The following is a 27,213-nucleotide window of genomic DNA, read 5'->3' on the forward strand; positions in this document are numbered from 1 at the left end:
CATTTTTGAAAACATTTTTTCTTAATGCAATGCATTCTTTTATGTTGTTTTCACTAATATAATCATTTTTATCCAAACTTTCCTTTAACATGCACACTTTTTTTTTTTCAGCTGGAGAACTGCATAGCTGTGTTTTGCTGCATTAAAATGGGAACCGAACCAAATTTCTTTCCATTCCCTGTATTACATTGGGCTGATCTAGGTTCCTCAGTGATTCACAAAAGCAACCTAAACATATGATCAAAGGCAGTTGACTTCCTTCTTCTTCTTCTTCTTCTTCTTCTTCTTCTCCCCGCCCATCTGACTGGGTTGCTCCAGCCATTCTGGACTTCCAACAGAATATACAAAAACCCAACAGAACATCACACATGAAAAGCTTCCTTCAGACGTCTACGGAAAGTCATATAATTATTTACCTCTTTGACATTTGACAGGAAAGTGCTCCACAGGGCGGGTATCACTACCAAGAAGGCCCTTATCATTCACTTATGTGTTCCAGGAACAAAAAAAACCTAGTTTTCAGTCAAAATTAAACACTGCAATCTGTGCGTGCTCAGAGACAACCACTCTCCTTTTTATATATTCACACATTTTGTGGCTGAGGCCTGGCAGGAAAACTGGGCTGCAGGGGAATGCCTTTAACTATGAGAGTTACTCAGAGGCGCTATCAAGCAGTTAATTTAGATGTATTTTTAAATTTCCTTTATCTTTATTTGTTACATTGCCATCCATCCTTTCCTCAAAGTTATTCATGGAAGCGTACATGACTCCCTCACCGATCTCTGACCAATTTAGTATTCACAACAGTCCTGTGAGGCAGAGGATTTGAGAAAATGTTGTTGTTGTTGGTTGTTTAGTTGTGTCCAACCCTTCGTGACCCCATGGACCAGAGCATGCCAGGCACTCCTGTCTTCCACTGCCTCCTGCAGTTTGGTCAAACTCATGCTGGTAGCTTTGAGAACACTGTCCAACCATCTCATCCTCTGTCGTCCCTTTCTCCTTGTGCCCTCCATCTTTCCCAGCACCAGGGTCTTTTCCAGGGAGTCTTCTCTTCTCATGAGGTGGCCAAACTACTGGAGCCTCAGCTTCAGGATCTGTCCTTCCAGTGAGCACTCAGGGCTGATTTCCTTCAGGTTTGATCTTCTTGCAATCCATGGGACTCTCAAGAGTCTCCTCCAGCACCATAATTCAAAAGCATCAATTCTTCGGCAATCAGCCTTCTTTATGGTCCAGCTCTCACTTCCATACATCACTACTGGGAAAACCATAGCTTTTACTATACGGACCTTTGTTGGCAAGGTGATGTCTCTGCTTTTTAAGATGCTGTCTAGGTTTGTCATTGCTTTTCTCCCAAGAAGCAGGCGTCTTTTAATTTCGTGGCTGCTGTCACCATTTGCAGTGATCATGGAGCCCAAGAAAGTGAAATCTCTCACTGCCTCCATTTCTTCCCCTTCTATTTGCCAGGAAGTGATGGGACCAGTGGCCATAGCAACCAACCAACCAATAGTCATTAAGTGTGCATCATGACTGAGTCCAGACTTGAACTCAGGGCTCCCTTGCCCTAGTCTAGCAGTCTAACCACTATACCGCTTTGGCTCTTCAGGCGTTACCGTGACAAAAATAACAGGAGGAAGAAGGATGAGGCTCCTCGCAACCCAAGCAAACCCAAATAGTAGCTTCTGTAGTAGAAAAATCCCCAGCGAAGACGCAAGCAAATGTATTTCAGGTACTTACAGGAACTTCAGCGAGGGCAGTTTGTAAAAACGGGCATCTTCAATGACCGTTAGCGGATTATGGTTGAGAACCCTGCAGAAAAACCGGGGAAAGGGAACTGGTTGTTGTAACCAGCTTAAAAAGCAAACAAAACCAGCCGCTTAAAAATACCTGGCCAGGCCAAGGCAGTTTGCTGCCTCAAACAGATGAACTGCACAGACCAATAGTCTGTCATTAGAGATACTGTGAAATTCTAAAGTTTTAAAGAGAGATTATGGGGCTCTGTGTGGAAATATGGAAGCCATTCATCATCATCAATTATTATTGTCATTTTATTATTTATACCCCATCCATCTGGCTGGGTTTCCCCAGCACTCTGCGTGGCTTACAGCACATATAAAAGCATAGCGAAATGTCAAACATTAAAAACTTCAGACCTTCCAAGTGTCCCTATTTTCCAGCAACAGCCCTAGATTTACAGAAGCCATCCTGGTTTCTGATTTGATCCCGGAATAGCATGATTTTCTTTAGGATGTCTCTATTTTCATTAGAAGGGACGCGGGTGGCGCTGTGGGTTAAACCACAGAGGCTAGGGCTTGCAGATCAGAAGGTCGGCGGTTCAAATCCCTGCGACGGGGTGAGCTCCCATTGCTCGGTCCCTGCTCCTGCCAACTTAGCAGTTCGAAAGCACGTCAAAGTGCAAGTAGACAAATAGGTACCACTCCAGCGGGAAGGTAAACGGCGTTTCCGTGTGCTGCTCTGGTTCGCCAGAAGCGGCTTAGTCATGCTGGCCACATGACCCGGAAGCTGTACGCCGGCTCCCTCGGCCAATAAAGCGAGATGAGCACTGCAACCCCAGAGTCGGTCACGACTGGACCTAATGGTCAGGGGTCCCTTTACCTTTTATTGTCATTGGAGATGTATTGGAAGGTATGGTAAGTCATCCCTATTTTCATCAGAGAAATATTGGAGGGTATGGAGTTATGCGACCCTCGAGCTAAGGAGATAAGCAACTATACAACCTTTAGAAGACAATGTTTTATTCTGTTTTTATATATCCTGGAAGCCACCTAGCGTAGGCGTCATCTGGTGGGGGGGCTGGGTGCCTTGGCACACGCAAAATTTCCACCTTGGGTAGAAATGCCACTGCCTCCATGTTCCCCACCCAAGCCATTGCTGGGAGTCCCACAATACCTGGAGGTTCACTACGCCTGAATTAACATACCCTCCAACATTTCTCTGATGAAAACAGGGGTGTCCTATTCCATAATAATAGGCTTCTGTAAATCTGGAACTGTCCATGGAAAATAGGGACATTTGGAGGGCCAGCCCTGCACCAACCCTGGTATCGGTGATTTATACTTTTAGGAGGAGAAAAACACTGGGCTTAAGGCAATTTCAAAGCTCTCACTTCTGATATAAACACTTTTTTTTTGTTGACCCTGAATATATGTCCTGAAGGGCTCTGGTTACACCGTGACAAGAAAGCAGTTCTCTGCACATGCTCAGAGGCCCTTTCTTCCTTACAACTACATGCCACATCTTGCAGGGCCGAGGGCTGCAATTCAAAACTATTGTTGAGGGCTGAAGGAAGGTCAAAGGCAAGCAGAGTACTTTCAGCATTACCCTAAAGGCATTAATTGCTGACACACCGTTTTGGGTTGTGTGCGAGGGTGGATCTACACACACAGGAAAAACATGCTTTAAATAAGCCAGAAATTAAATCGTTACAACAAAAGGGGAAAAAACGGTAGAGAAAATTGCGTAGAATTTCTTTTATCTTCTGGCGCCATCTGGTGTTGCATGTTGATAACTCATTCAAAACAGTATTTCCTCACTTATGTTGCTCAGGCCCTAGAGCAGGGGTCAGCAACCTTTTTCAGCCGGGGGCCAGTCCACCATCCCTCAGACCATGTGGGGGGCCGGACTATATTTTGGAGGGGGGGGGGAAATGAACGAATTCCTATGCCCCACAAATAACCCAGAGATGCATTTTAATTAAAAGCACACATTCTACTGACCACATGACCCGGAAAGCTGTCTGTGGACAAATGCTGGCTCCCTCGGCCTGAAAGCGAGATGAGTGCTGCATAGTCACCTTTGACTGGACTTAACCATCCAGGGGTCCTTTACCTTTTACCTATATGCGATATAACATTGTGCCACCAGATGGCACTGTGGGGTCCCATTTTTCTCTACATGTTTTCCCTGTTTAAATTTATGACGCGTTTAACTGAAACACTTCTTTAATGTGTCTAAATCAGGGATCAGCAAACTTTTTCAGAAGGGGGCTGGTCCACTGTCCCTCAGACCTTGTGGGGGGCTGGACTATATTTTGAAAAAAATAATGAATGAATTCCTATGCCCCACAAATAACCCAGAGATGCATTTTAAATAACAGCACACATTCTACGCTGATTCCTGGACCGTACGCGGGCCAGACTGAGAAAGCGATTGGGCCGCATCCGGCCCACGGGCCTTAGGTTGCCTACCCCTGCCCTAGAGGCTGGCTGCTCTCAAGCCCTTGCAGGTTTTGATTTCACTTACATCTTGAGCAAAAACTGCATTCCGTGCCAGGCCTCAAACGCCCCTTGTGTGATCCGCCCAATAACGTTGCCACTGAGATTTCTGTGAAGGGAAACAAAAGCAATCGTGGTGTATAGGACTTTGCATTTGTACAAACATTAGCTCTCCCCGCCCCCATCCCTGTCCAGTAAGGTAAAGGTAAAGGGACCCCTGACCATTAGGTCCAGTCGCAGACGAATCTGGGGTTGCAGCGCTCATCTCGCTTTATTGACTGAGGGAGCCGGCGTACAGCATGTGGCCAGCATGGCTAAGCCGCTTCTGGCGAACCAGAGCAGTGCACGGAAACGGCGTTTACCTTCCTGCCAGAGTGGTACCTATTTATCTACTTGCACTTTGACGTGCTTTCGAACTGCTAGGTTGGCAGGAGCAGGGACCGAGCAACGGGAGCTCACCCCGTTGCGGGGATTCGAACCGCCGACCTTCTGATCGGCAAGCCCTAGGCTCTGTGGTTTAACCCACAGCGTCACCTGCGTCCCGCTATCCCTGTCCAGTAGTGGATATCAATTCTCACTCTGAGCTGTTGTAACATAACATGAGGGTCATCCCATATTCCCTCCCCTGCTCCAATGGCCTCCCCTGACTCCCCCTTTCCCCCAGTACTGACCCCTTTAATTTCCATTGCCAGTTTCTCTTCTGGCAGAACTCTGGGACAGATCTCTAAGGGGTATTTTTACTTAAGTCTGCCTGGAAGCTGTTCAGAGTCCTGCTAGCGTTTTCCAAGTTACCAGGACTGGACATAGAATCCACTGCTTCAGAATTCCAGTCTGATTCATATAAATCACATTGTTCAGGGTACCTCTGAGCATGTGCAGAGGTCACTTCCCCCCCTCAGCAACGAGTCAACCCATCCCATCTGGGATCATGGGGCAAGGCTTCCAGAGATAATGTATTTTCCCCAACCCCAGCAGACTTGACCCCCAGCACTTTTAGAAATATTTGGGGGTGGGAAATTACTTCCAGGGCAGGGCCTTGGCAGATTCAGGACTTGGGGGGCTGAAAGCCATTCCATTTCTGCTGCTCCCCCGCTTCCAGAAAAGACCGTTTTACACAACCCAACAACTTACATAAATTGCAGAAACGGGACAGGTTCAAAGGCGTTTTTCTCAATGAAGTGGATTTTATTGCAAGACAAGTCCCTGTTTAAGACAGCACACAGAGCTTATCACACTAGAGACTATAAGAAAGACATGTCCATCCCATGGTTTCTACTTTTGACATTTTTTTTTTGACCGGATGCTTTTGGCCTAGTTTAGTCAGCTTTAATAAAGGTCAACAATCCTTTAGCACTATCCAGAGTGGAATCTGCACAGAATGTGGCATATAGCAAAACCATAGCTGTCAACTTACAGATTTGAAAATAAGGGACCAGCAGCCTCGAAAATAAGGGATCAGCAGCCAAAATAAGGGATTTTCCGGGCACAGGTATGTTCAACTTCTGAGCCCCTCTGAGCCAAAGGCAGAAAGCCCAGCCAGCAGCCAAATGAAGCCTCATCAATAAGGGACAGCAGCAGGACATGGGGCTGGGATAAGGGACTGTCCCGCCAAATAAGGGACACTTGACAGCTATGAGCAAAACGTACTTATACAGTTGTTCCTCCATGGATCCATCCTTGTAGCTTGACTTATGTTTATGACATCACTGTAATAGTATTAGCCAGGACAGCTAAATGGAACCTTCATGCACAGAGGCAGTATACCTTGAAATATCAGATGTTAAGGACAAACCTTGGGAGAAGACTGTCACCTTCGGGCTCTGCTTGTTAGCTTTCTGGAGGTATGTGTCTGGCCACTTATGTGTCAAGATGCTTGCCTAGACAGATCTTTTACCAGTTGGGAGATAGATGTGGCAAAGCAATGTAGGCTATTTACTTTTCCACATGCCAACCTGATTTTGTCATTCGGATCCTCTTCTTTTTAATCTTTCTCCACAAATCTGAAAATTGGATGTGTTTCTGATCTCTGATAGGACATTTCAGATTTTGAAATTTCTAGCACCGCAAATTAAATTTCGCAAGAATTCAAAATTCAACAGATTCAACTGCTTTGATTGGCTCAAGGCATGGCTAAAAACCGGAACGTACTAAATTCCATTGCAAGCCTGCTGTTTGGCTGCCATTTGTGAGCAAGCCTAGGTGAATCTCAGACTTATACCCTCCCCTCTGCTCCTTCAGCAAAGCCTTTAAGAATTTGGAATCTTTTATTTCTGTTTTTGCTTAACTAGAGCTTGCCATTTTGCCTAGAAGGTGGGAATTCTGTATTGATTTGCTATGGATGTTTGTATGTGATGCCAAAAAAAGGTTTGATGATGATGATGATTTTGCCTAGACCTAGATAAATTGTGGTTAATGTTAGTTATGGCTTCTTTGAAATACATCAGTGGGTCTGTGTGTATGGATGTTAACCAGAATGTTGGTGTTTTGGGCCCACCCACGGCTGGCTGTGGGCAGGATTTCTGCACTTGCAGGAGTTAGACTAGAAATTAGGGTTGCCATACGTCAGGAATTTCCTGGACATAGCCTGAATATGTCATTTGGAAACAATGTGCAGGAAGAAAATCTGGACGTATGACAACCTGTGTCAGAAGTCTAGATTTTGGCAAATTTGCTTAAAAATAGCTGAAAAACTTACTTGAGATTTTGCAACAACTTTGGGCAAAAAAAGAAAAGAAAAAACAGCTCAACAAATTTTGTGTCTGGATTTTCACTTTTTGAAATATGGCAACCCAACACTAGATGATTCTTGAGGTCCCTTCCAAATCTATGGTTTTCCTGTCCAGCGACACGTGGGAAAGATCTCTTTGTCACTTGTATATTCAATTTTTGAAATTCTTATTTCGATGTTGAAATTTGACACCAGCAGAAAGTGTTCCTCAACTTTTGAAAGTTTTTGTGTGTGATTAGCTTTTTGGAAATTCACACATTGGCGTAAAAAATACACAAATTCAAAAACATCTACCATGCGGTATGACTTAGCTTCTGAATAAGAGGTATGGAATAAATCTTGTCTGGAATTCCTACTTTGATGAAAACAGCAAGGTTAACAATCGCAGCCCTACCAAGTCAAAATGTTACCTGCCACCACTGATGAAGTTTTGAATGTCATGGAGATGGAACATTATATTACTTCCATAAGAAAGGTGGCATGCTGAAACTATAAAGCCAATAAATTACTGCAACCAGACGCAGAAACTTACAGGTGAGTAAGGGAAAGCAAGCCATCCAGAGATGTATTCTGAAGTCTGCTCAGGCTGTTGCTCTTGAGGACCCTGGAGAGGTGGAAACAAAGTCACAGCCATGTTTTCTGCCTTAACAGAACGGGCATAACCAAAGCACAGTCCTTCTGCACTTGCAGACTCAGGCCCAGCTGCAGCCATGAGCAACTTGCCATGCACAGCAAGTGGCTCCAGGTGGAGACTCGCATCCACCTCCTGCACGTCAAAACAATGGCCCAAATCACTTTCATAATGGAGATGCAAATCCGCTTTCCTGAAAGCTGTTTACAGAGGTGGATCTCCATCGTTGGACTGGAGCTAGATTTCCCCAGTCCTAATATGCACATTTGCAAAATTTGGGAAAGCGTGAATTCAGGAGGCTGGGATGTGCTTTAGTTCACTTACTTATTGTTTCAGAAAGTATATATTAGGTTGTTTTGCCTTTAAATGACAACTGAACTGAATTTGTTCCTCATTCCTAGCCCCTTACTCACGCCGCCTGGATTAAGATGCTCTGTGTTGACCCTGCTTTCAAAAGTTGTATCAATCTATTTGTCATGTTTGGGGATTTCTGAGTACAATACTCTGGCAAAGGAAGCAATTTTCTTAACTGGGAGCTTTCTACTACCTCGGGTTTAGACCATAGCTGTCAACTTTTCCCTTTTCTTGCAAGGAATCCTATTCAGAATAAGGGAATTTACCTTAAAAAAAAGGAAAATGTTGACAGCTATGGTTTTGACAAATGTATATTTATTACCTCACAAAACTTCCACAAACATGCAGGGACTCTGTCCCAACTACCCTAAGCTTTCAAATTGATTTGCAGCATAACTGAACTTCATCTAGCTAGATCAAGCTCTTTTGCCTTGATCTCGCCCAGCTCACGCCACATTCACACCACACATTTAAAGGCCCATGATCCCACAATCATGGCTTCCCCCAAAGTATTCTGGGAGCTATAGTTTGTTAAGGGTGCTGAGGGTTGTTAGGAGATCCCTATTCCCCTCACAGAACTGTAATTCCCAGGGTAGTATAATGGTACCTCAGGTTACATATGCTTCAGGTTACAGACTCCACTAACCCAGAAATAGTGCTTCAGGTTAAGAACTTTGCTTCAGGATGAGAACAGAAATCGTGCTCCGGCGGAGGCCCCATTAGCTAAAGTGGTGCTTCAGGTTAAGAACAGTTTCAGGTTAAGAACGGACCTCTGGAACGGATTAAGTACAGTGGTACCTCAGATTACATACGCTTCAGGTTACAGACTCCGCTAACCCAGAAATAGTGCTTCAGGTTAAGAACTTTGCTTCAGGATGAGAACAGAAATCATGCTGCAGCAGCGCGGCAGCAGCAGGAGGCCCCATTAGCTAAAGTGGTGCTTCAGGTTAAGAACGGACCTCCGGAACGAATTACGTACTTAACCCGAGGTACCACTGTACTTAACCCAAAGTACCACTGTACTTAACCCGAAGTACCACTGTATATCAATCCCTCTCCACAGGGAGAACAGCTTGGTGAGGGGAATAGGAATCTCCTAACAATTCTCATCACCAGGGCCGGCCCACCCATGAGACGAGGTGAGGCGACTGCCTCAGGCAGCAGGATCCATGGGGGCAGCAGACCCCAAAGTAGACCTTTATTCCCCAGCTCCCGTTCCTGATGTAGATTTTCATTCACCCCTGGCTGGAAGCGGGGTACCATTTTATGGTTCGCCTCAGGTGCCAAAATGTCTTGGACTGGCCCTGTTCAGCACCTCTAGCAAACGACAGCTCCTAGAATTGTTTGGTGGAAGCCATGACTGTTTGAAGTGGGATCATAGTGCCTTCTTTAAATGTATAGTTTGAATGTGGCCTTAGTTGTCGGTCAACTGCCAATAACTTAAAACCAAAAACCACCATGACTGAAACTGGCCAAAACCAAGGCTAGGATAGGTACTCACTGACGACTCTAAATAATACTCACAAGTACTCAGCCCAAGGATAGGCCCTCCACACCTGTTTCCCAATGGAAGAAATCGCATTATCAGTGAAGTCTCTGGGGAAAATAATAAACATGGGGGAACGAAAATTAAACGGATACTCCTGGTGTGGGAAAATGAACTCTGCATCTCTTGTGTGTCATGTTTATCTGGCATCCTGAAAGTCAAATTTCCAGACGTACAGTGTTCCAAGCCTCCACAAAACACTGTTTCCTCAACCTGGAAGTCTCACATTTATGGGGGCAATGACCGAGAGGAGATGAACTCCACCCCTGCCCAGGAGCACTTCTCCTCTGTGTTGATGGTTTCTAGGAAAGAAGGTCTTAGGAAGAGCTGGTGCAAATAGATCCATACTCTTCTGTTAAAATGTGCATAGCAGAGGTTCATTTTTCAAACCCAGGGCCACATTCCCCTGAGTGGGACCTTCCAGGGGCCAGAGCTGGATCCGAGGCAAATTGAGTAGAAGAATGAATTCTCACTATAGGCTACATTCCAGCCAACACAAGCCAGAGATTTCTACACAACCCTCCAATTTCGTTCAGGCATTATGGTGGTTCATGTACACACTCTAGCCAGGCAGAAGTACTCAAGGGGGAGAAGGGGTGCAGAGCAGGCCCGGGGAGATGTGCGGCCCAGGAGGAGCCCCAGTTTGCCCGCTGGACCTTAAGGTTCCCCAGTCCTGCTGAATATTTTCCTTAGGGTCACCCTTCTCCTCCATGAATGGCAGGGGAAGGCAAACTTCAGAGTTCGGTGCAAAGGACATTCAGCTAGACTCAAAAGCACATGGTGCCTCTCAGCAGCTGCTTTAGTTGGGGTTGTTTTTAGAGTACCCAGACCTGAAGCTCACAGTCCTTCCACACCCAAATCCATGCCTAGCTACCTACGGTTGCCATAAGTCCAGAATTTCCCAGACATGACCCATATTCAGCCCTCATAAACAGTGTCCAGGTAGAAATCGCCAAAGGGTCCAGGAAAATCCAGACGTATGGCAGCCCGTGTCTTGACGAACTTCATAAAGAATAGCTCAACAACTCAACTTTGCCAAACGCTCAACAACTTTTGTGTCCGTATTTCCACTTTTTTGAAATAGCAGGCTAACTATGGGTGGGTGTCATTTTGCGGTCGCAATTACTAAAACAACCGAGAATAATCCCTGCCAATCTACTGCAAATAACCGAGAGAGAGAGGCATGACACATTTTCCCCTGCACATCTGTACCGTTAGCAGCTGCAGGAGAGGCAGAGAACTACACTGTCACATTTCCCCTCCAGTTCAAAAGCAGAGGAGCCCTTCTAGGAAAAAACAATACAGTATCCATTCTAAGCAAGTATTGGGTGTGCTTCTTCATGCCAATTAACAGTGGTGCTGAACTCCCCAAATTATAGAGAGGACAGGCTGTAGTTTTCTACCACCTTAAGCAGGGTGGAGATACTTAGATGTTCCTGGAGCATGCGCTCATTTTGTGTAGAAAGCCAGCCCTACCAAAACCAACATGAGAAACCCAGTCTTGAACACTGCTTGTCATGGCATGTGGAGTCCAAACAGGGATGCCCTAGGGCCTAGGCCTAGACACCTGCTTAGGCAGCATGTGCGATTGAATGAGCCCTGCAGGAGGAAGGTGTGGTGTGATAAACCCCATCTTTGCTGATGTACCTTCTTTTCCTTGAGCCCCCTAGGGAAGGACTCAGAGGAGGAAGGATCAGAGCCAGGGGAGTGGGGGTGGGACATTCAAGACAAGTCAGAGGATGAAAAGGGCAAGGCAAAATGGTTGGATGCTGAACAAGCAACAGGCTTGAGTGAGAGAGAGGAACCAGAGGCAGAAGGCACTGCAGACGCAGGACAGGCAGCTGAGGAGACAGAGGCTGCAGCAGCTACACAGGAGCCTGCTGGTCCCTCTGTATTCAGCTCCTCTCCTCCCTTGTCATGGAGGGCCTTGCATGTAGCTGAACAAAGAGCACAGGGAGTCCCTCTCCAGTAAGAGTTAAAGACTGCAGGGAAAACAGCTGAGGAGGCGATGTAAGGGGATGTGGGAGGCATAGATTATCAGCTCTGGCAACTGCTTTAATGGGGCCAGCCATGCCCATAGGTTTCTCGTTTGTATTCCGTTTCCTTGAATAAAGAATCAACGTTACTGCACGTCTCTGAGCTACCCTGCAGTGAACCAACCCAGACAGCCTGCCCCCTTTGGTTGTTTGCCTTTGTTTACTTGGATGCAGATTCCCGAAGGTCACACCTATACTACAGGTCTCGGCAGATACACAACCAGCTCTCTACCTAGTCGTCCCTCAAGTTGCCTGGGAGTCAGAAGTCCCCTGCTCCCATCTTGCTCACCCCTAAGTCTTAATAATAATACATTTTTATTTATACCCCGCCCTTCCCGGTTTAGAAACTGGGCTCAGGGCAGCTAACAGCAAATATAAAACACTGATTAAAATGTGACTTAAAAACAGCATAAAATACAACATAAATGCAGCATCAATGTCAATAAAATTCTAAAATTCAGGGGTCATTTTTTGGGGGGGGGGGGGGAAACCCCAATCAGTAAACATCAAATGATCACCAGGGCTAACTGGCCAAGTTGGTCCTACTAGGGCCAGCAAGGAGACCAGGGAAGAGTTTAAATGTGGGGTCCCAGAAGGGTTTCTTCATAGAAAGGGAAAGGGAAAAGGGAATAGAGGATCAGGCTAATTCAAACTGAAGGCCAGGCGGAATAGCTCTGTCTTACAGGCCCTGCGGAAGGAGATCAAGTCCTGCAGGGCCCTGGTCTTGTGGGACAGAGTATTCCACCAGGTTGGAGCCATCACTGAAAAAGCCCTGGCCCTGGTGGAGGATAGTCTGGCTTCTTTAGGGCCTGGGACCTTGAAATAAAAAAGCGTTTTGGCCTCCAAGAGTTCTGGGAGCGGGGTGATCATCTCTCGGGTTCTCAGATACTTACAAGAAGAAAAAAACGTGAGCATGGCCAAAGGGCTTGGGGAGAGGCACGCGGTGGAGTCCCGGAGGGCTGCTGATCCGGCTACAGTTGAGAATCTCCAAGGTGCAACGGCATGGGGTTGGGCAGGGCTCTATGGCTAAGTCCACCCTCGTCAAGGACACCAGCAGTATCGCGAGGAAGAAGAGATGGGCATTAGAGGAGGCAACGGGGCCCATACTACAGAGCGGATTCCAGGCCCCGCTCCCCTCTTGCTCATCTGACCCCAGCAAAGGATGATTTGGGAAATGGCGGCCAACACTGGTGGTGGCTCCATGCGGTTACCAAGCAACCATAGCCACATGCCTCTCCATTACGGAGGCTGCACTGGCGAGGCTCTTGGAAGAGGCCACCGCATCACCACCCCATGTCTGTGTATTCCCTGATCTTTGACCCCTTCACAGTAAGCCTCTGTGTGGGAGTTCCAAGCATTCCGCTCGGTTGTGACATCGTTTCTGCGTTACTCCCGGCATCCTAGAATTCTCATAGCCATGGCAACAATGGAGGTCCAAATTCATAGCCAATGCCTTCATGTTCTTGAGATGTTTGGTGCTTGATGTGATATCCCTAAATGCCGAATATGACACACAGTGATCTGGATGACAGGGTGATTTGATGTTGGATGGCCATGTCTTACAACTGAGGAATCTGGCTAGATGGCCTTGCTGGTTAACCTCTCCCAGCTCTTGACAATAGCCCAATCTCTTTATCCATGTAAAACACTGAAATATTTCACTGGAAATTAGTGAACAGTAGAACCAGGGGAAACACAAAGAATTTACATTAAAAACAAAACAAAAAACTGTTTACACAATGTCATTTACAACTGGGCTAGTATGGGGAAAAGGCTCGTTTTTTTGGGTGGGGGGTAAAGTATACATTCAAAGCAACATAATTAACACAAGACTAAAATATTATCGTAAATATTTCAAAATAAAACATTTCTAAGGAGGTCCACTACAGAATGCACATTTAACGCAGCAAAGTGAACCAAAATTTGCTTTATCTTAAACATTACTAAAGGAAGTCAAATATAAAATGCATATTTAACAGTATAATTAGCAAGAGAATTTATATATATATATATATATATATAATAATCAGAGAACGTATCTTCTGATATCGCTGCCAATTCTGCCAATAGTGGTTCATTGTAGGTGGTGGCAGGATTGGCCCCAATGAGCTGGCCCTGCGCTAAGAGACAGCCAAGATGGATGGGTATAGGAGCAAATTAAACTCCATTACACTGAGTCCAACCATTGGCCCATGTAGCACTGTAGTTCTTACTCTGACTGGCAACAGTTATCAGGCAATTCCTAATCCCAGGCTCGTATTTGCTATACAGTGGTACCTCGGGTTAAGTACTTAATTCGTTCCAGAGGTCTGTACTTAACCTGAAACTGTTCTTAACCTGAAGCACCACTTTAGCTAATGGGGCCTCCTGCTGCCGCCGCGCCGCCGGAGCACAATTTCTGTTCTCATCCTGAAGCAAAGTTCTTAACCTGAAGTACTATTTCTGGGTTAGCGGAGTCTGTAACCTGAAGCGTACGTAACCTGAAGCGAATGTAACCCGAGGTACCACTGTACTGAGGACAAATACTCACCTTTGAATGAAAGAAACATAACAGATCATTTTTTTCAGGAACCAATTTATTAGAAAAAAAGAGACTAAATTGGTGAGGAGGGAATCACCCCACTTCGCTAAAAATAAATAGGCAATTATAGGCAATCGTTTGATAGGCAGGTGTCAATTTATGGAAATCATCATCTGCAACCACGGCAAACAACAAAATGGGACTTCCAATAATGTCACGAGCTTCAGATGCAGCAGTTGCCCTTTCAAAGCAGAGAGAAGGACTCAACAGGTGTAAAATATCCTCCTTTAAAGGCATTACTCTGTGGGCACCAGGTGCTATTTTCAATACATGCTAAAATCAAGAGATCTCCTCTTCCTCTACAGGACTTAACTGTGAGAGTGATAATTCAGTCACCTGGGAAGAGAAGGAAGCGTTTGTTATTCTGCACAATCTGGATCACTTACATTTCACAGTGGACCAGTGGTACCAAATAGCATGGGAAACAGCCTTACTAGAAAAATTACCGTATTTTTCGCTCTATAAGATGCACCAGACCACAAGACGCACCATGTTTTTGGAGGAGGAAAACAAGAAAAAAAATATTCTGAATCTCAGAAGCCAGAACAGCAAGAGGGATCGCTGCGCAGTGAAAGCAGCAATCCCTCTTGCTGTTCTGGCTTATGGGATAGCTGCGCAGCCTGCATTCGCTCCATAAGATGCACACACATTTCCCCTTACTTTTTAGGAGGGAAAAAGTGAGTCTTATAGAGCAAAAAATACGGTAACCAATAAACTGAAACTGACACAGCCCAACAAGACGACGACAAAAATCCACCAACAGCATACAAATCAATATGGCTAACCTGATCCAAAACACCCACCCACCCCACTCACACATGAAAACAAAGATCACCACAGCCAACCACAAATGAACAACCACACCCTAGGCCAACCCCAGCCTCTCTCACCACCAAAGGAACACAAGCGAACAGCAAAGAACCTGCACAAGCAACGCTGACACCAAACCCCACATATAGTAAGTAAAATGGAAACATCACCACCCAACCCCAACCCCACTCATCTTCCCTCCCCTCCACCTCTTTCCCCCTATTCTTCCTAATGTCTCAACAAATGAAACCGATTTGTAAAAAATAAAATAAATGTTACATGGAGAAAAAAATACGAGAGAGAGACATTGCACATACCTTTGTAAATCATGAAAATCTTTAATAAAAATACATTAAAACTTACATTTCACAGACTGGGGCTGTGTACACAGCATACATTGAAAGCACATTACTTCCCCCCAAAAACTGTATGCCCCTCATACAGCTACAATTCCTAGGACCCTTAATGAATTACTCTTCCCATTTAAAAAAAAAATTTTGGGTGGAACTCGTGTATTTTAAATGTATGCTGGGTACGCATACTGAAGCTGCTAAAACTGTATTTTCAATATCTGTGCCTGGTGCTGTACATCCATGATCCTTTTCTCCCCACAGTGGGTGATTTTTTTGGGGGGGGCAGGCTTGCATGTGGGCCTGAGCAATCAGGAATTGGCTTTTGAAATACGCCAGTCACCTTTCCCTTGCTCTCATTCTGCTTTCACCCTGCCCCACATGCAACTAAAAAGGAGCTCAATCTGACAGGATCTGTCAGGGCTGCAGAATCCCTAAAAAAATAAAATAAACAGAAATTGCTTTGATGGATTAGATGAGAAGAGCTCTCCCCAGTTGAAAACCACTGTGAATCTGAGCATGAGAGGGGATAAAAAGGTAAAGGAACCCCTGACCCTTAGGTCCAGTCGCAGACGACTCTGGGGTTGCGGCGCTCATCTCGCTTTATTGGCCGAGGGAGCCGGCATACAGCTTCCGGATCATGTGGCCGGCATGACTAAGCCGCTGCCGGCGAACCAGAGCAGCACACGGAAACGGCGTTTACCTTCCTGCCGGAGTGGTACCTATTTATCTACTTGCACTTTGATGTGCTTTTGAACTGCTAGGTTGGCAGGAGCAGGGACTGAGCAACGGGAGCTCACCCCGTTGCAGGGATTCGAACTGCTGACCTTCAGATCAGCAAGTCCTAGGCTCTGTGGTTTAAACCACAGCGCCACCCGCGTCCCTAAGATGGGGGATACACACATGCTAATAGCGACTGCTTTAGCATCTTTGCAAAATGAAAGCCAAAAGTTAACTCATTGCATTGATGAAGATGTACTTCCTTTTGTTTTTATCTGTTAGACGCCACAGGGCTTGAAAACAGAGCCCTATGGTTCAGACACTGGGTCTCTGTGCAACCCAGGATGCCAACCAAATGAGTTAAGACTCCAGCTGAGAGTTTTCTGCAACAGCCAGCAATCCTCTTGGCCTCAGAAGCCAGGTGATGGGATGTCCATCACCGGCTAGAGGCCACCTAAAGGTAAAGGGAACCTTGACCATTAGATCCAGTTGTGGCCGACTCTGGGGTTGCGCCGCTCATCTCGCTTTATTGGCTGAGGGAGCCAGCGTACAGCTTCCGGGTCATGTGGCCAGCATGACTAAGCCGCTTCTGGCGAACCAGAGCAGCACACAGAAACACTGTTTACCGTATTTTTCGCTCTATAGGACACACTTTTTCCCTCCTAAAAAGCAAGGGAAAATGTGTGTGCGTCCTATGGAGCGAATGCAGGCGGGGGAGGCATGCTGGAAAAGCCCCCAAGAGCCGCACACAAGCTTCGTGCGCTCTTGCGGGCTTTTCCCCAGGAGGGAGAAGAGACTGACTGGCCGCGTCAGTCCCTTCTCCCTCCTCGTAGAAAAGCCCGCAGGAGCCATGCGCTCCTTAAAGGGTGCGTGGCTACTGTGGGCTTTTGCGGGAGATGGGGGAATTCCCCCACCTCCCGCAAAAGCAGGAAGAAGGTCTGGGAGAAGCGCACTGTCCGCTGCTCCCAGAGCTGGGGGGGAGGGGGGAATCATATTTTTTTCCTTGATTTCCACCTCTTAAAAGTAGGTGCGCCCTATGGTCAGGTGTGCCCTATGGAGCGAAAAATACGGTACCTTCCCACTGGAGCGGTACCTATTTATCTACTTGCACTTTGACGTGCTTTCGAACTGCTAGGTTGGCAGGAGAGGGTCCGAGCAACGGGAGCTCACCCCGTCGCGGGGATTCGAACCGCCGACCTTCTGATCGGCAAGTCCTAGGCTCTGTGGTTTACTCTTCTGCAAAGCCAGCCATCTGGGTTCCTAAGCGAACCTGACAAGCAGTTCATCCTCAGCGGATTTTCTCAACTTTCTAACAACAGAGAAGCCATATTTTCTCTGATCACTCTCTCCTATGAAGCTACGGTGCCCAAAAACTGAGTTTAACAGATCACAGCAATCTGACGCTGTACATTAGATAGTGTTCCAGATTACCTGGATGAGACCTTTGAGTTCCTCTTCTGTTAAAAGGTCAACATGGTCTTCCTGGGGACAGCTGTACTCCACAGCTACCTTCCCATTCTCTGAAAACAGTCAAGCAAATGTCGTCAAGCTTGAACAAGCTAAAACAAGGAAAAAGCTTTCTGTATTATTTTCTGACGTAAGGTAAACGTAAAGGGACCCCTGACCATTAGGTCCAGTCATGGCCGACTCTGGGGTTGCGGCACTCATCTCGCTTTATTGGCCGAGGGAGCCGGCGTACAGCTTCCGGGTCATGTGGCCAGCATGACTAAGCCACTTCTGGCGAACCAGAGCAGCGCACGGAAATGCTGTTTATCTTCCCGCCGGAGCGGTACCTATTTATCTACTTGCACTTTGATGTGCTTTCGAACTGCTAGGTTGGCAGGAGCAGGGACCGAGCAACGGGAGCTCACCCCGTCGCGGGGATTCAAACCGCCAACCTTCTGATCGGCAAGTCCTAGGCTCTGTGGTTTAACCCACAGCACCACCCACGTCCCATTTCTGACGTACTTGATTAGGGTTTTATTGATACAGGACCAGATTCAACTAGACCAGGCTTCCTCAACCTCGGCCCTCCAGATGTTTTTGGCCTACAACTCCCATGATCCGTAGCTAGCAGGACCAGTGGTCAGGGATGATGGGAATTGTAGTCTCAAAACATCTGGAGGGCCGTGGTTGAGGAAGCCTAAACTGGACAGACCCACTAGCAGAAGCCTGTGAGAGGACTTCCGCTAGCCCAACAGAGCTTCCCCTCCTCGTCTTCCAGCCCACTCCCTGAAATAGGCTCTGGGTGGTGATGGAACCCCCAGAACCACAACACTGGAGAGAGGAGCTCATTCCATCAGGCAAACAGAAATACTTGTCTCCTTAGTGCTATGTTGAATTCCTCCTGTAGGATTAACATAGGATTTCAGAATTAAAAGTATTATTTTACATTTCATAAAGTCATCGAATTGTAGAGCTGGAAGGAGCTCTGAGGGTCATTTAGTCCAACCCCCTGCAATGCAGGAATCTCAGGTAGATCAATAATAATAATAATAATAATAATAATAATAATAATAATAATAATTTGTTTATTTATATCCCGCCCTCCCCAGCTGAAGCCGGGCTCAGAGCAGCTAACAACAATAAAAGTAACACAATGTTCTAAAATCAATTCATTCTAAAATCAATTCAAAATCAAGTTAATGGCAACCATTGGGCTAGAGCTCTGTGAGGATTACCAAAGGAGGGGGTCAGACTGTGCCTTGGCCAAAGGCCTGGTGGAACAGCTCTGTCTTGCAGGCCCTGCGGAAAGATGTCAAGTCCCGCAGGGCCCTAGTCTCTTGTGACGGAGCGTTCCACCAGATTGGGTGGACAGTTGCCCCCCCACCTCTGCTTATAAACCTCCAAGGAAGGAGCCCACAACCTCCCAAGGGAGTCCATTTCCAGGGAGACAAATGTGTGCCCCAAGAAAGAGCAAACAGAAAGTATATATGAAAAAATAAACAAAAATAAAGAGACTTGCCTAGAACTATAATGAGAATCTTCTGAAACGCATCTGAGAGGGCTCGATGCACGGCAAGCTTCTGGATGTTGTTCGCGGCCAGGAGAAACTCTGAAAGACAGAAGCCAGCAGAAGACCAGATTGTTTCACGATACATCTGCCTGCCAGCCAGCTGCTGTCAGCCTCTGAACTAATCAATGCTTTAAGCCGTAGCAGTTTGAATGTCCTTATAATGTTGGACCTGAAACACTAACACACTTTAATATTATTCCAGATGTCTGTGATATCAAAGAAAATAATTAAAACCGTAATATTACAAAAGGGAGGCCGGTGGCGCTGTGGGTTAAACCACGGAGCCTAGGACTTGCCGATCAGAAGGTCGGCGGTTTGAATCCCCGCGACGGGGTGAGCTCCCGTTGCTCAGTCCCTGCTCCTGCCAACCTAGCAGTTCGAAAGCACAAAGTGCAAGTAGATAAATAGGTACCGCTCTGACGGGAAGGTAAACGGCGTTTCCCTGCGCTGCTTTGGTTCGCCAGAAGCAGCTTAGTCATGCTGGCCACATGACCCGGAAGCTGTACACCGGCTCCCTCGGCCAATAAAGCGAGATGAGCGCCGCAACCCCAGAATCAGCCGTGACTGGACCTAATGGTCAGGGGTCCCTTTACCTTTAATATTACAAAGGAGTATCTTTAATCATTAACAAAACGCACAATGAAACTCCAGATGGTCATTATAGTTATAATATAAATATAAGGATATTTTTTATACGTTCCTACTAAAAAGAAAGGAGGGGAGGGAGAAAACTATGACTACACATTTCCAGATTTGACTAGATATTTGTCATAATAAGGAATGTCCACGATTTCTTCCATAATTTGACTTCCCAAAATATTAATACATTGTAAACTCTTAGGTCTCCGTTGGTTCTAAACAACATCTCAGTATAAGCAATGAATTTCTGCCATTGTGCCCAAAAGTTATCTTGTCTCTGTCTTCTTTCTCTTGAGACCTTAAAAAAGAAGTCATTTTTAGCACAATTGCAAAATCCTGTACCTTTTCATTGATTTTTTGGTTTGCCCTGTGATCTCTTATGTACTTTACAAACCAAAAATCTGAAGAACACAAAAGAGTCCAGTGAAATCTTGTCTCCACTGCTGTCTTTTGTGCTGCAGAGTGTAGCAAAGAGACTACGGGTTAGTCGCCACCTTTCAGCCAAACCCATTGTCCAGGATCCTGGTTCTTCAGGCTCAAGCAATAACCCTCTTCCTGATCAATGTTCTTAAAAGGTAAAGGGACCCCTGACCATTAGGTCCAGTCGTGACCGACTCTGGGGTTGCGGCGCTCATCTCGCTTTACTAGCCGAGGGAGCTGGCGTACAGCTTCTGGGTCATGTGGCCAGCATGACTAAGCCGTTTCTGGCGAACCAGAGCAGCGCACGGAAACACCGTTTACCTTCCCGCCGGAGTGGTACCTATTTATCTACTTGCACTTTGACATGCTTTCGAACTGCTAGGTTGGTGGAGCAGGGACCGAGCAACGGGAGCTCACCCCGTCGTGGGGATTCGAACCGCCGACCTTCCAATCGGCAAGTCCTAGGCTCTGTGGTTTAGCCCTCAGTGCCACCCTTATCAATGTTCTTACTGACCACATAATTAATAACAACAACACTTTTATACTTCTTGTTTCATTCTGTCTTCCCACCCTGCCCCATATTACCTTGGCTGGGATCTACATTAAGCTCAGCCAGACCAATCCCTCTGGTGCGGATCCCATATCGGGGGAAGGTTAATTCTTGGATACACAGATATTTGGCATTCCTGCTCCTGGGCGATGTCCTCACTTCTTCCATGTCGTTCTCCTCGTCTTCAAAACCAGATATGTTCTGGAGCTGCTCCCAACAGAAACTGTGTTAGCAAAGGTCCAGCTGCTTTTAGCTACCCCAAAAGTTGCTCCCCTGTCCCTTCATAATTCCAGGGAATCTTTCTGCATGCCAGGACTCAAAAAATGCAGTTGCCAGGTCGCCACCAGCGACCAGTAATATTGTTATGGCAACCACCTTTGTGGGTGAGCACAAAAGAAGTGATTCCTCCTCCAAGTCCTCTGGCACAATCAGAGTTCCAGTTTATCTTCTTCTTTTTACATAATGCTTTTATATATTTTATTTATATCTCCTTCTCTTCTTGACCAAGGTTTGGGGTGGTGGTCAAAAGCAGTGAAGGTAATTGGTAGGGTGGCCCCCATCATCCTCTAGGGCCCAGAGGAAGGGGAGAGTTGTTCTCACAAGTTAACACTGAGTTTTGGAGACTTTCACAAGTCGAGAGAGATTTTCACTGCACCTGAACATCTCTCCCAGCTCACTGCAAAATGAGAGGTTGACCTCTCAGCACTCCACCCTGAACATGCTAGAAGACCCAGGAGAGGGGAGCAATTAGCAACTGGTGACAACATCAAAAATGGCTGGCTACTAAGAGCAGCTGAGATTTGTGGGCCCCTAAAAGCGATGCCTGAAGTGGAAGAAGTTGAGCTGGTGAGACAAGACTGTTTACATCTCCCTGAAAAGGAGAGAGAGAGGATTGGTCTGCTTGAAAAGTGGAATGGAAGGATCATTCTCAACTTTAAAATGCCAGGCATTTGCTTTTTAATTAGGATCATATGGTATGATGATACCCTAGCCTGTTGTGATCTTCATCTTTTTTTAGTGGGGCTGGGTAAGATTTGTCCCTATTTATACTATTGCAAAATGAGAATTTTAAGTAAAAAAAATTGTTTTAACCTTTTGTACCTGTATGCTTTTTAAAAAAAATGTAAGCCATTTTGAGTGATGAATACATGTAATAATAATAATAATAATAATAATAATAATAATAATAGTGCCAACCCACCCCATCCCACTTTGAGCACGTCCTATAAAGCTTACAATGGACAGCCATTTTTTAAAAATAAGATATACAGCGGTACCTCGGGGTAAGTACTTAATTCGTTCTGGAGGTCCGTTCTTAACCTGAAACTGTTCTTAACCTGAAGCACCACTTTAACTAATGGGGCCTCCTGCTGCCGCTGCACGATTTCTGTTCTCATCCAGAAGCAAAGTTCTTAACCTGAAGCACTATTTTTGGGTTAGCGGAGTCTGTAACCTGAAGCGTATGTAACCTGAAGCGTATGTAACCCGAGGTACCACTGTAATTTGTTCGCCGCCTCTCATGATGTCAGGGACTGGGTAGAAGAGGAATGGTAGAGACCACCACCCCAGCCTGATTTATTTTTCAGAGAAGAAGACAGTTTGGAATTACAACAGGGGGTTGAGGGAGATCACAGCTCAGAGGTAGATGAGGGGGAAAGCTGGGAAATAATGGGAGAGGAGGGGGAGGAAGTAGCAGCAGCACCAGAGCGGTGACAGCTGACGGACACAGTGTCTTTAGAAAGCATTCCAGACATGCACACCCTCTCCCAGAACCTGGCGAGCATTGAAAGTAGAAGAGCAAAGAGCTCAAAGGCAGATGGCACTTTTCAGCACCCGTAGCTATGACACATGAGAGAGACAGGGGGTGGAGACTTACTCGGGGCAACGCCATTATTCCAAGAGACTATTTCCAAGCCTCTCTCTCTGAATATTGATTTAAAAATAGTTGGTAAGAACTCTTCCTTGTCTTATCCGTTTCTGGCAACCTGCCGTGGGGGTTGCATCGTCTGCCGCCTGACACATAGGTAGCAAACCCCCACGTGACTGTTTATATAAGCGGCCGACGACTGTCAGACTTGGTCTATTAGTTTTTCTCCCAACCCTTAGAGCAGTGGTGGCCAAACTTGGCCCTCCAGCTGTTTTGGGACTACAGTCCCCATCATCCCTGACCCCTGGTCCTGTTAGCTAGGGATGATGGAAGCTGTAGTCCCAAAACAGCTGGAAGGCCAAGTTTGGCCACCACTGCCTTAGAGCAGGCTTCCTCAAACTCGGCCCTCCAGATGTTTTGGGCCTACAACTCCCATGATCCCTAGCTAGGAGGGCCAGTGGTCAGGGATGATGGGAACTGTAGTCTCAAAACATCTGGAGGGCCGAGTTTGAGGAAGCCTGCCTTAGAGGGAAGCTGTGACACTTAGCAGACTTAGCATCTCATATGAAAGTGGGAGTGAAAACAAGAAACCTAAGTGCAAACAGCAGACCATCCTTACCGTGATTATACGACTGGACCAGCTGTTGAAACCAAGGAAGTGATTGGCTAATTCCCGGCATCTGTAGCTGCTCAAACCCAAGCCTTTCTGTGAAAAGGGTCGCTGTCTGGTACAGAGGCAAACCTGGGCATGGAAGGGGTGGGGGAAGAAAAAGACGTCCCAGGTGATAACAACCCACAGTCATCATCATCTTTTCTTCCACAGGTGAAGACAAGAAGCGATGGCATTTCAACTATTTGCATCAAGAGCCATTAGACTACTGCAATGCGCTCTACGTGGGGCTACCTTTGAAGGTGACCCGGAAACTACAACTAAGCCAGAAAGCGGCAGCTAGACTGGTGACTGGAAGCGGCCGCCGAGACCATATAACATCGGTCTTGAAAGACCTACATTGGCTCCCAGTACGTTTCCGAGCACAATTCAAAGTGTTGGTGCTGACCTTTAAAGCCCTAAATGGCCTTGGCTCAGTATACCTGAAGGAGCGTCTCCACCCCCATCGTTCTGAACGGACACTGGGGTCCAGTACCGAGGCCTTCTGGCGGTTCCCTTACTGCAACAAGCCAAGTTACAGGGAACCAGGCAGAGGGCCTTCTCGGTAGTGGCACCCGCCCTGTGGAACACCCTCCCACCAGATGTCAAAGAGAACAACAACTACCAGACTTTTAGAAGACATCTGAAGGCAGTCCTGTTTAGGGAAGCTTTTAATGTTTGATGTATTACAGTATTTTAATATTTTTTTGGAAGCCGCCCAGAGTGGCTGGGGAAGCCCCGCCAGATGGGTGGGGTATAAATAAAATAATAATAATAATAATTGTTGTTGTTGTTATTATTTCAGAACATTCTCCCATTCGCTTTGGTTTTTTTTAACACAAAGCAAAGCCTTACAATGGTTTTACAATCTTGCCTTTGCATTAAGAAGCTGTTGCCACCCCACCCATCAGTATGAAGAGTCACAGGAGGAGGAAAGAACTGCTTCCTGGCCTTGGGATCTGTAGCAGCATGACACGGAAGGGGGAAGGTCTAAGGCAGTGGTTTTCAACCTTGAGTCCCCAGATGTTTTTGGCCTACAACTCCCATGATCCCTAGCGCACAGGACCAGTGGTCAGGGATGATGGGAGTTGTAGGCCAAAAACATCTGGGGACCCAAGGTTGAGAAAGGCTGGTCTAAGGGGTTACCCTAGGAGGGCAGTAGTGAGGGAAGTGTGGGAGGAGGGGATTGGCAAGAGAACCAAGCAGTGGGTGGCACTGTGGTCTAAACCACTGAGCCTCTTGGGCTTGCCGATCAGAAGGTTGGCAGTTCAAATCCCTGCAATGGGGTTAGCTCCCATTGCTCTGTCCCAGCTCCTGCCTACCTAGCACACCAGTGCAAGTAGATAAATAGGTACCGCTGTGGCGGGAAGGTAAATGGCGTTTCCATGCACTCTGATTTCCATCACGGTGTTCTGTTGTGCCAGAAGTGGTTTAGCCATGCTGTCTGTGGACAAACGCTGGCTCCCTTGGCCTGAAAGCAACCCCATAGTCGCCTTTGACTGGACTTAACCATCCAGGGGTCCTTTACTTTACTTTTTTTATGTGTATATTAGGAGAGTTCGCACTAAAATACCAATGCTAATTTTCACAAAGACTGAATTTGCAAACTGATGAGAAAATGTGGAGAACTGTACTTAACAATTGGGGGGGGGGGGAATGAGAAACTGCAAGAACCCAAAATGGACAGTAAAGTGGTACCTCGGGTTAAGTACTTAATTCGTTCCAGAGGTCCATACTTAACCTGAAGCACCACTTTAGCTAATGGGGCCTCCTGCTGCTGCCGCGCTGCCGGAGCACGATTTCTCTTCTCATCCTGAAGCAAAGTTCTTAACCCGAGGTACTATTTCTGGGTTAGCGGAGTCTGTAACCTGAAGTGTATGTAACCCGAGGTATCACTGTACCTACTATAATGTGTGAGATGGGGGATGCTGAGCCGTGCTGAGCGCTATTGATTTACAGTCAAACTATACATGATGTGAAGCCTCTGTGATTAAAACGTGCAACATGTTTTTATTTTACACCCCCACCAAAAAAGCAGGTGTGTGAGTCCCCACTTGAATTGGGATGGGGGCACAGGGCCAGAGTGTTATGTGGCAGTTGGAGAAGCTTTGTGGCTGCTTTTGGTAAAATAAAAAGATGTCAGAAATTCCAGTCATGGCACCTTCTACATCCTGTTTCTAACCCCAGGGGAAAACTACCTCGTTGCATTAGAATTTACTCATAAGCGCACACCGACTATTCTGTAGGGAAAACACCTGTAACATAGACACAGTCTTAAGATTCAGCGTTGGTAAGATACCTTCAAAGGGGATTTCTGAAACAGGGGCCGCTGGTTACAAGCAGATTGTGCCTTGCTGGCATCTCTCGCAGAGTAGAACTTCACAAGGGCATAATAGCCAGGCCCAGCGACTGGAGCATTTTGGTGAACCCTCACGGAATAGAGCGGCCCAAATGCAGAGAAGGTTAAATACAGAGCATGCTGGAAGGGAAGGGGAAAAAATTCCATTGGAAAAAGCAAAGCTAGAAAATCTACTAGCATAGCATAGCATGAGGCCTCTGCAGCGTAAGATTCTGGGTGTTATGGCAGAGTAAAAGGTAGATCCATGGGGCACAACCTACCAGAACATCTCCTCAGCAAGCTCCATTGAAAATAACAGAGGCTGTGCCCATATAACATGCTACAATCCTTTGTCTCGGTTCAGTCCTCAGGTGATAGCATTCAACCTCTTGATATTTTGTCCAATTCAAGATGCTGCTTTTGACCTTTATAGTCATAGCTGTCAACTTTCCCCCTTTTTAAAGGGAAATTCTCTTATTCCGAGTATGATTCCTCGCAAGAAAAGGGAAAAGTTGACAGCTATGTTCATAGTCTTTCACAGCTTGGGATGGGGCACCCTAAAGACCACTTTCTCCCCATCAACTTGCCCAGGCACTAAGATTTTCCACAGCAGCTCCTCTCAGAGCACCAACAGCTGAGATTGCAACTTCATTGTGAAGCTGCTTCCTTAAGGCACCCCCCTTTCTATCAAGTATCAGGCTAATCCATTTTTTATTTCTTGGGGCATTTTTAATGCTATGTACCGAGAAACAGCATTGAGAGGGCAATCTGGAATAAGCAAAGGTGTTTCTGATCCGTTTTACAAAGCCAGGAACCGGTCGTTACTCCAAAGCGCGAAGACCGATTCAAAAGCTGCTTCCAATCAGGGACAAGGAATCAGCGGGCCTCCTGATCTTATTGGACTACAACTTCCGCCAGCCGCAGCCAGCAGAGCCGGTAGTCAGGGATGATGGGAGTTGTAGTCCAACAACAGTGCGCCAAAGGCGAAAGGTCCCCCGGGCTCCCCAGCCCCGCTCGAAGAGTTCCGGCCCAGGCGGAGGTTAGCCAGTCCCGCATCTGCTGCCCATCCCGACGTTCATCCGTACACGGATCCAGCGGAGGCGGGACAGGAGCGATAGCTCCTCGCGCGAGCCTTTTCAAATTCAGTTCCGCTTCCAAACGATTCAAAGAAATTTGTGTGCCAGGTCCCCCGCAGCATAAACGCAATTTTTTCATTTCATTTTTTTTTAAAGCAGAGCCAAAGCGAGGGCAGTTCTTAGCCCCGGGCAAGCGGACACAGTGCGTCCCGACACGTGTTCGCGAGCAGCCCCGAATGTCTGAAGAGGTCTGCAAAGAAACCCTCTCTCGCCCCTGAAAGCATGCATGCATGTCGGGCGCCGAAGGTTCCCCACCCGAATACCTGAATAACCCACCCAAATACAGGGCAAATCCAGGGAAATAGAAAACTATTGCTGCCTTGCAGGGGGTTGGACTAGATGACCCTCGGGGTTCCCCTCTACAATTCTGCGATCTTGCCTCTGACGCGTCTATCTCCAATCCCAAAATGAGCAGGGTCCGTCCGTTTCCATCCGGGACGCGGAACTCCACTATTTCTGCCATGGATCAGCTGCAGAGCATGAAGCGGATTTGCAGCCAAAAAAACAAAAGCCCCACTCCCTCCTGGGGGCGGCCCTCTAGTCCACGTGTTTGCAGACGGAGGGCTCCGGTGACTTCCCGGGACTCCCTCTGCCCTCGCCCGCTGTGTCG

At 46.7% G+C, this 27,213-nt stretch overlaps 2 protein-coding genes across 2 annotated transcripts in view; both read right to left on the reverse strand.

Moving 5' to 3' along the window:
* LOC308460350 (leucine-rich repeat-containing protein 37A-like) overlaps positions 1-12,844 on the reverse strand; it is a 37,300-nt gene extending 24,456 nt beyond the window's left edge. The window contains exons 1-6 of the mRNA XM_080976612.1: positions 12,421-12,844; positions 9,470-9,541; positions 7,493-7,564; positions 5,364-5,435; positions 4,261-4,341; positions 1,735-1,806 (exon numbers count right to left, since the gene is read on the reverse strand). Coding sequence (XP_080832738.1) covers positions 1,735-1,806; positions 4,261-4,341; positions 5,364-5,435; positions 7,493-7,564; positions 9,470-9,541; positions 12,421-12,632 — 581 coding nt within the window. The 5' untranslated portion in view covers positions 12,633-12,844. The remainder of the gene's footprint in view (positions 1-1,734; positions 1,807-4,260; positions 4,342-5,363; positions 5,436-7,492; positions 7,565-9,469; positions 9,542-12,420) is intronic.
* Positions 12,845-14,096: 1,252 nt separating this feature from the next.
* On the reverse strand, positions 14,097-27,128 carry RDM1 (RAD52 motif containing 1). Its single transcript, XM_080977192.1, has 7 exons — positions 26,983-27,128; positions 25,429-25,608; positions 23,100-23,222; positions 20,649-20,820; positions 18,954-19,043; positions 17,420-17,508; positions 14,097-14,444 (listed from the first exon to the last, which is right to left on the reverse strand). The coding sequence occupies exons 1-7, from the start codon at positions 27,064-27,066 to the stop codon at positions 14,388-14,390; spliced, it is 795 nt and encodes a 264-aa protein (XP_080833318.1). The 5' UTR covers positions 27,067-27,128; the 3' UTR covers positions 14,097-14,387.
* Positions 27,129-27,213: the final 85 nt, after the last annotated feature.

This window comes from Podarcis pityusensis (genome assembly GCF_964106645.2).
Source record: "Podarcis pityusensis genome assembly, chromosome: 13".
NCBI lineage: Eukaryota > Metazoa > Chordata > Lepidosauria > Squamata > Lacertidae > Podarcis > Podarcis pityusensis.

What these genes read in the sequence shown, in the direction of transcription:
- RDM1 (XM_080977192.1), bottom strand. Translation starts at nt 27,066, where the DNA reads ATGGCAGAAATAGTGGAGTTCCGCGTCCCGGATGGAAACGGACGGACC. An exon ending in TAATGTAGATCCCAGCCAAG is followed by an intron (nt 19,044 to 20,648) that starts GTAATATGGGGC and finishes TCTGTCTTTCAG; the next exon opens with AGTTTCTCCTGGCCGCGAAC. An exon ending in AACTCAAAGGTCTCATCCAG is followed by an intron (nt 14,445 to 17,419) that starts GTAATCTGGAAC and finishes TTCTCTTCCCAG; the next exon opens with GTGACTGAATTATCACTCTC.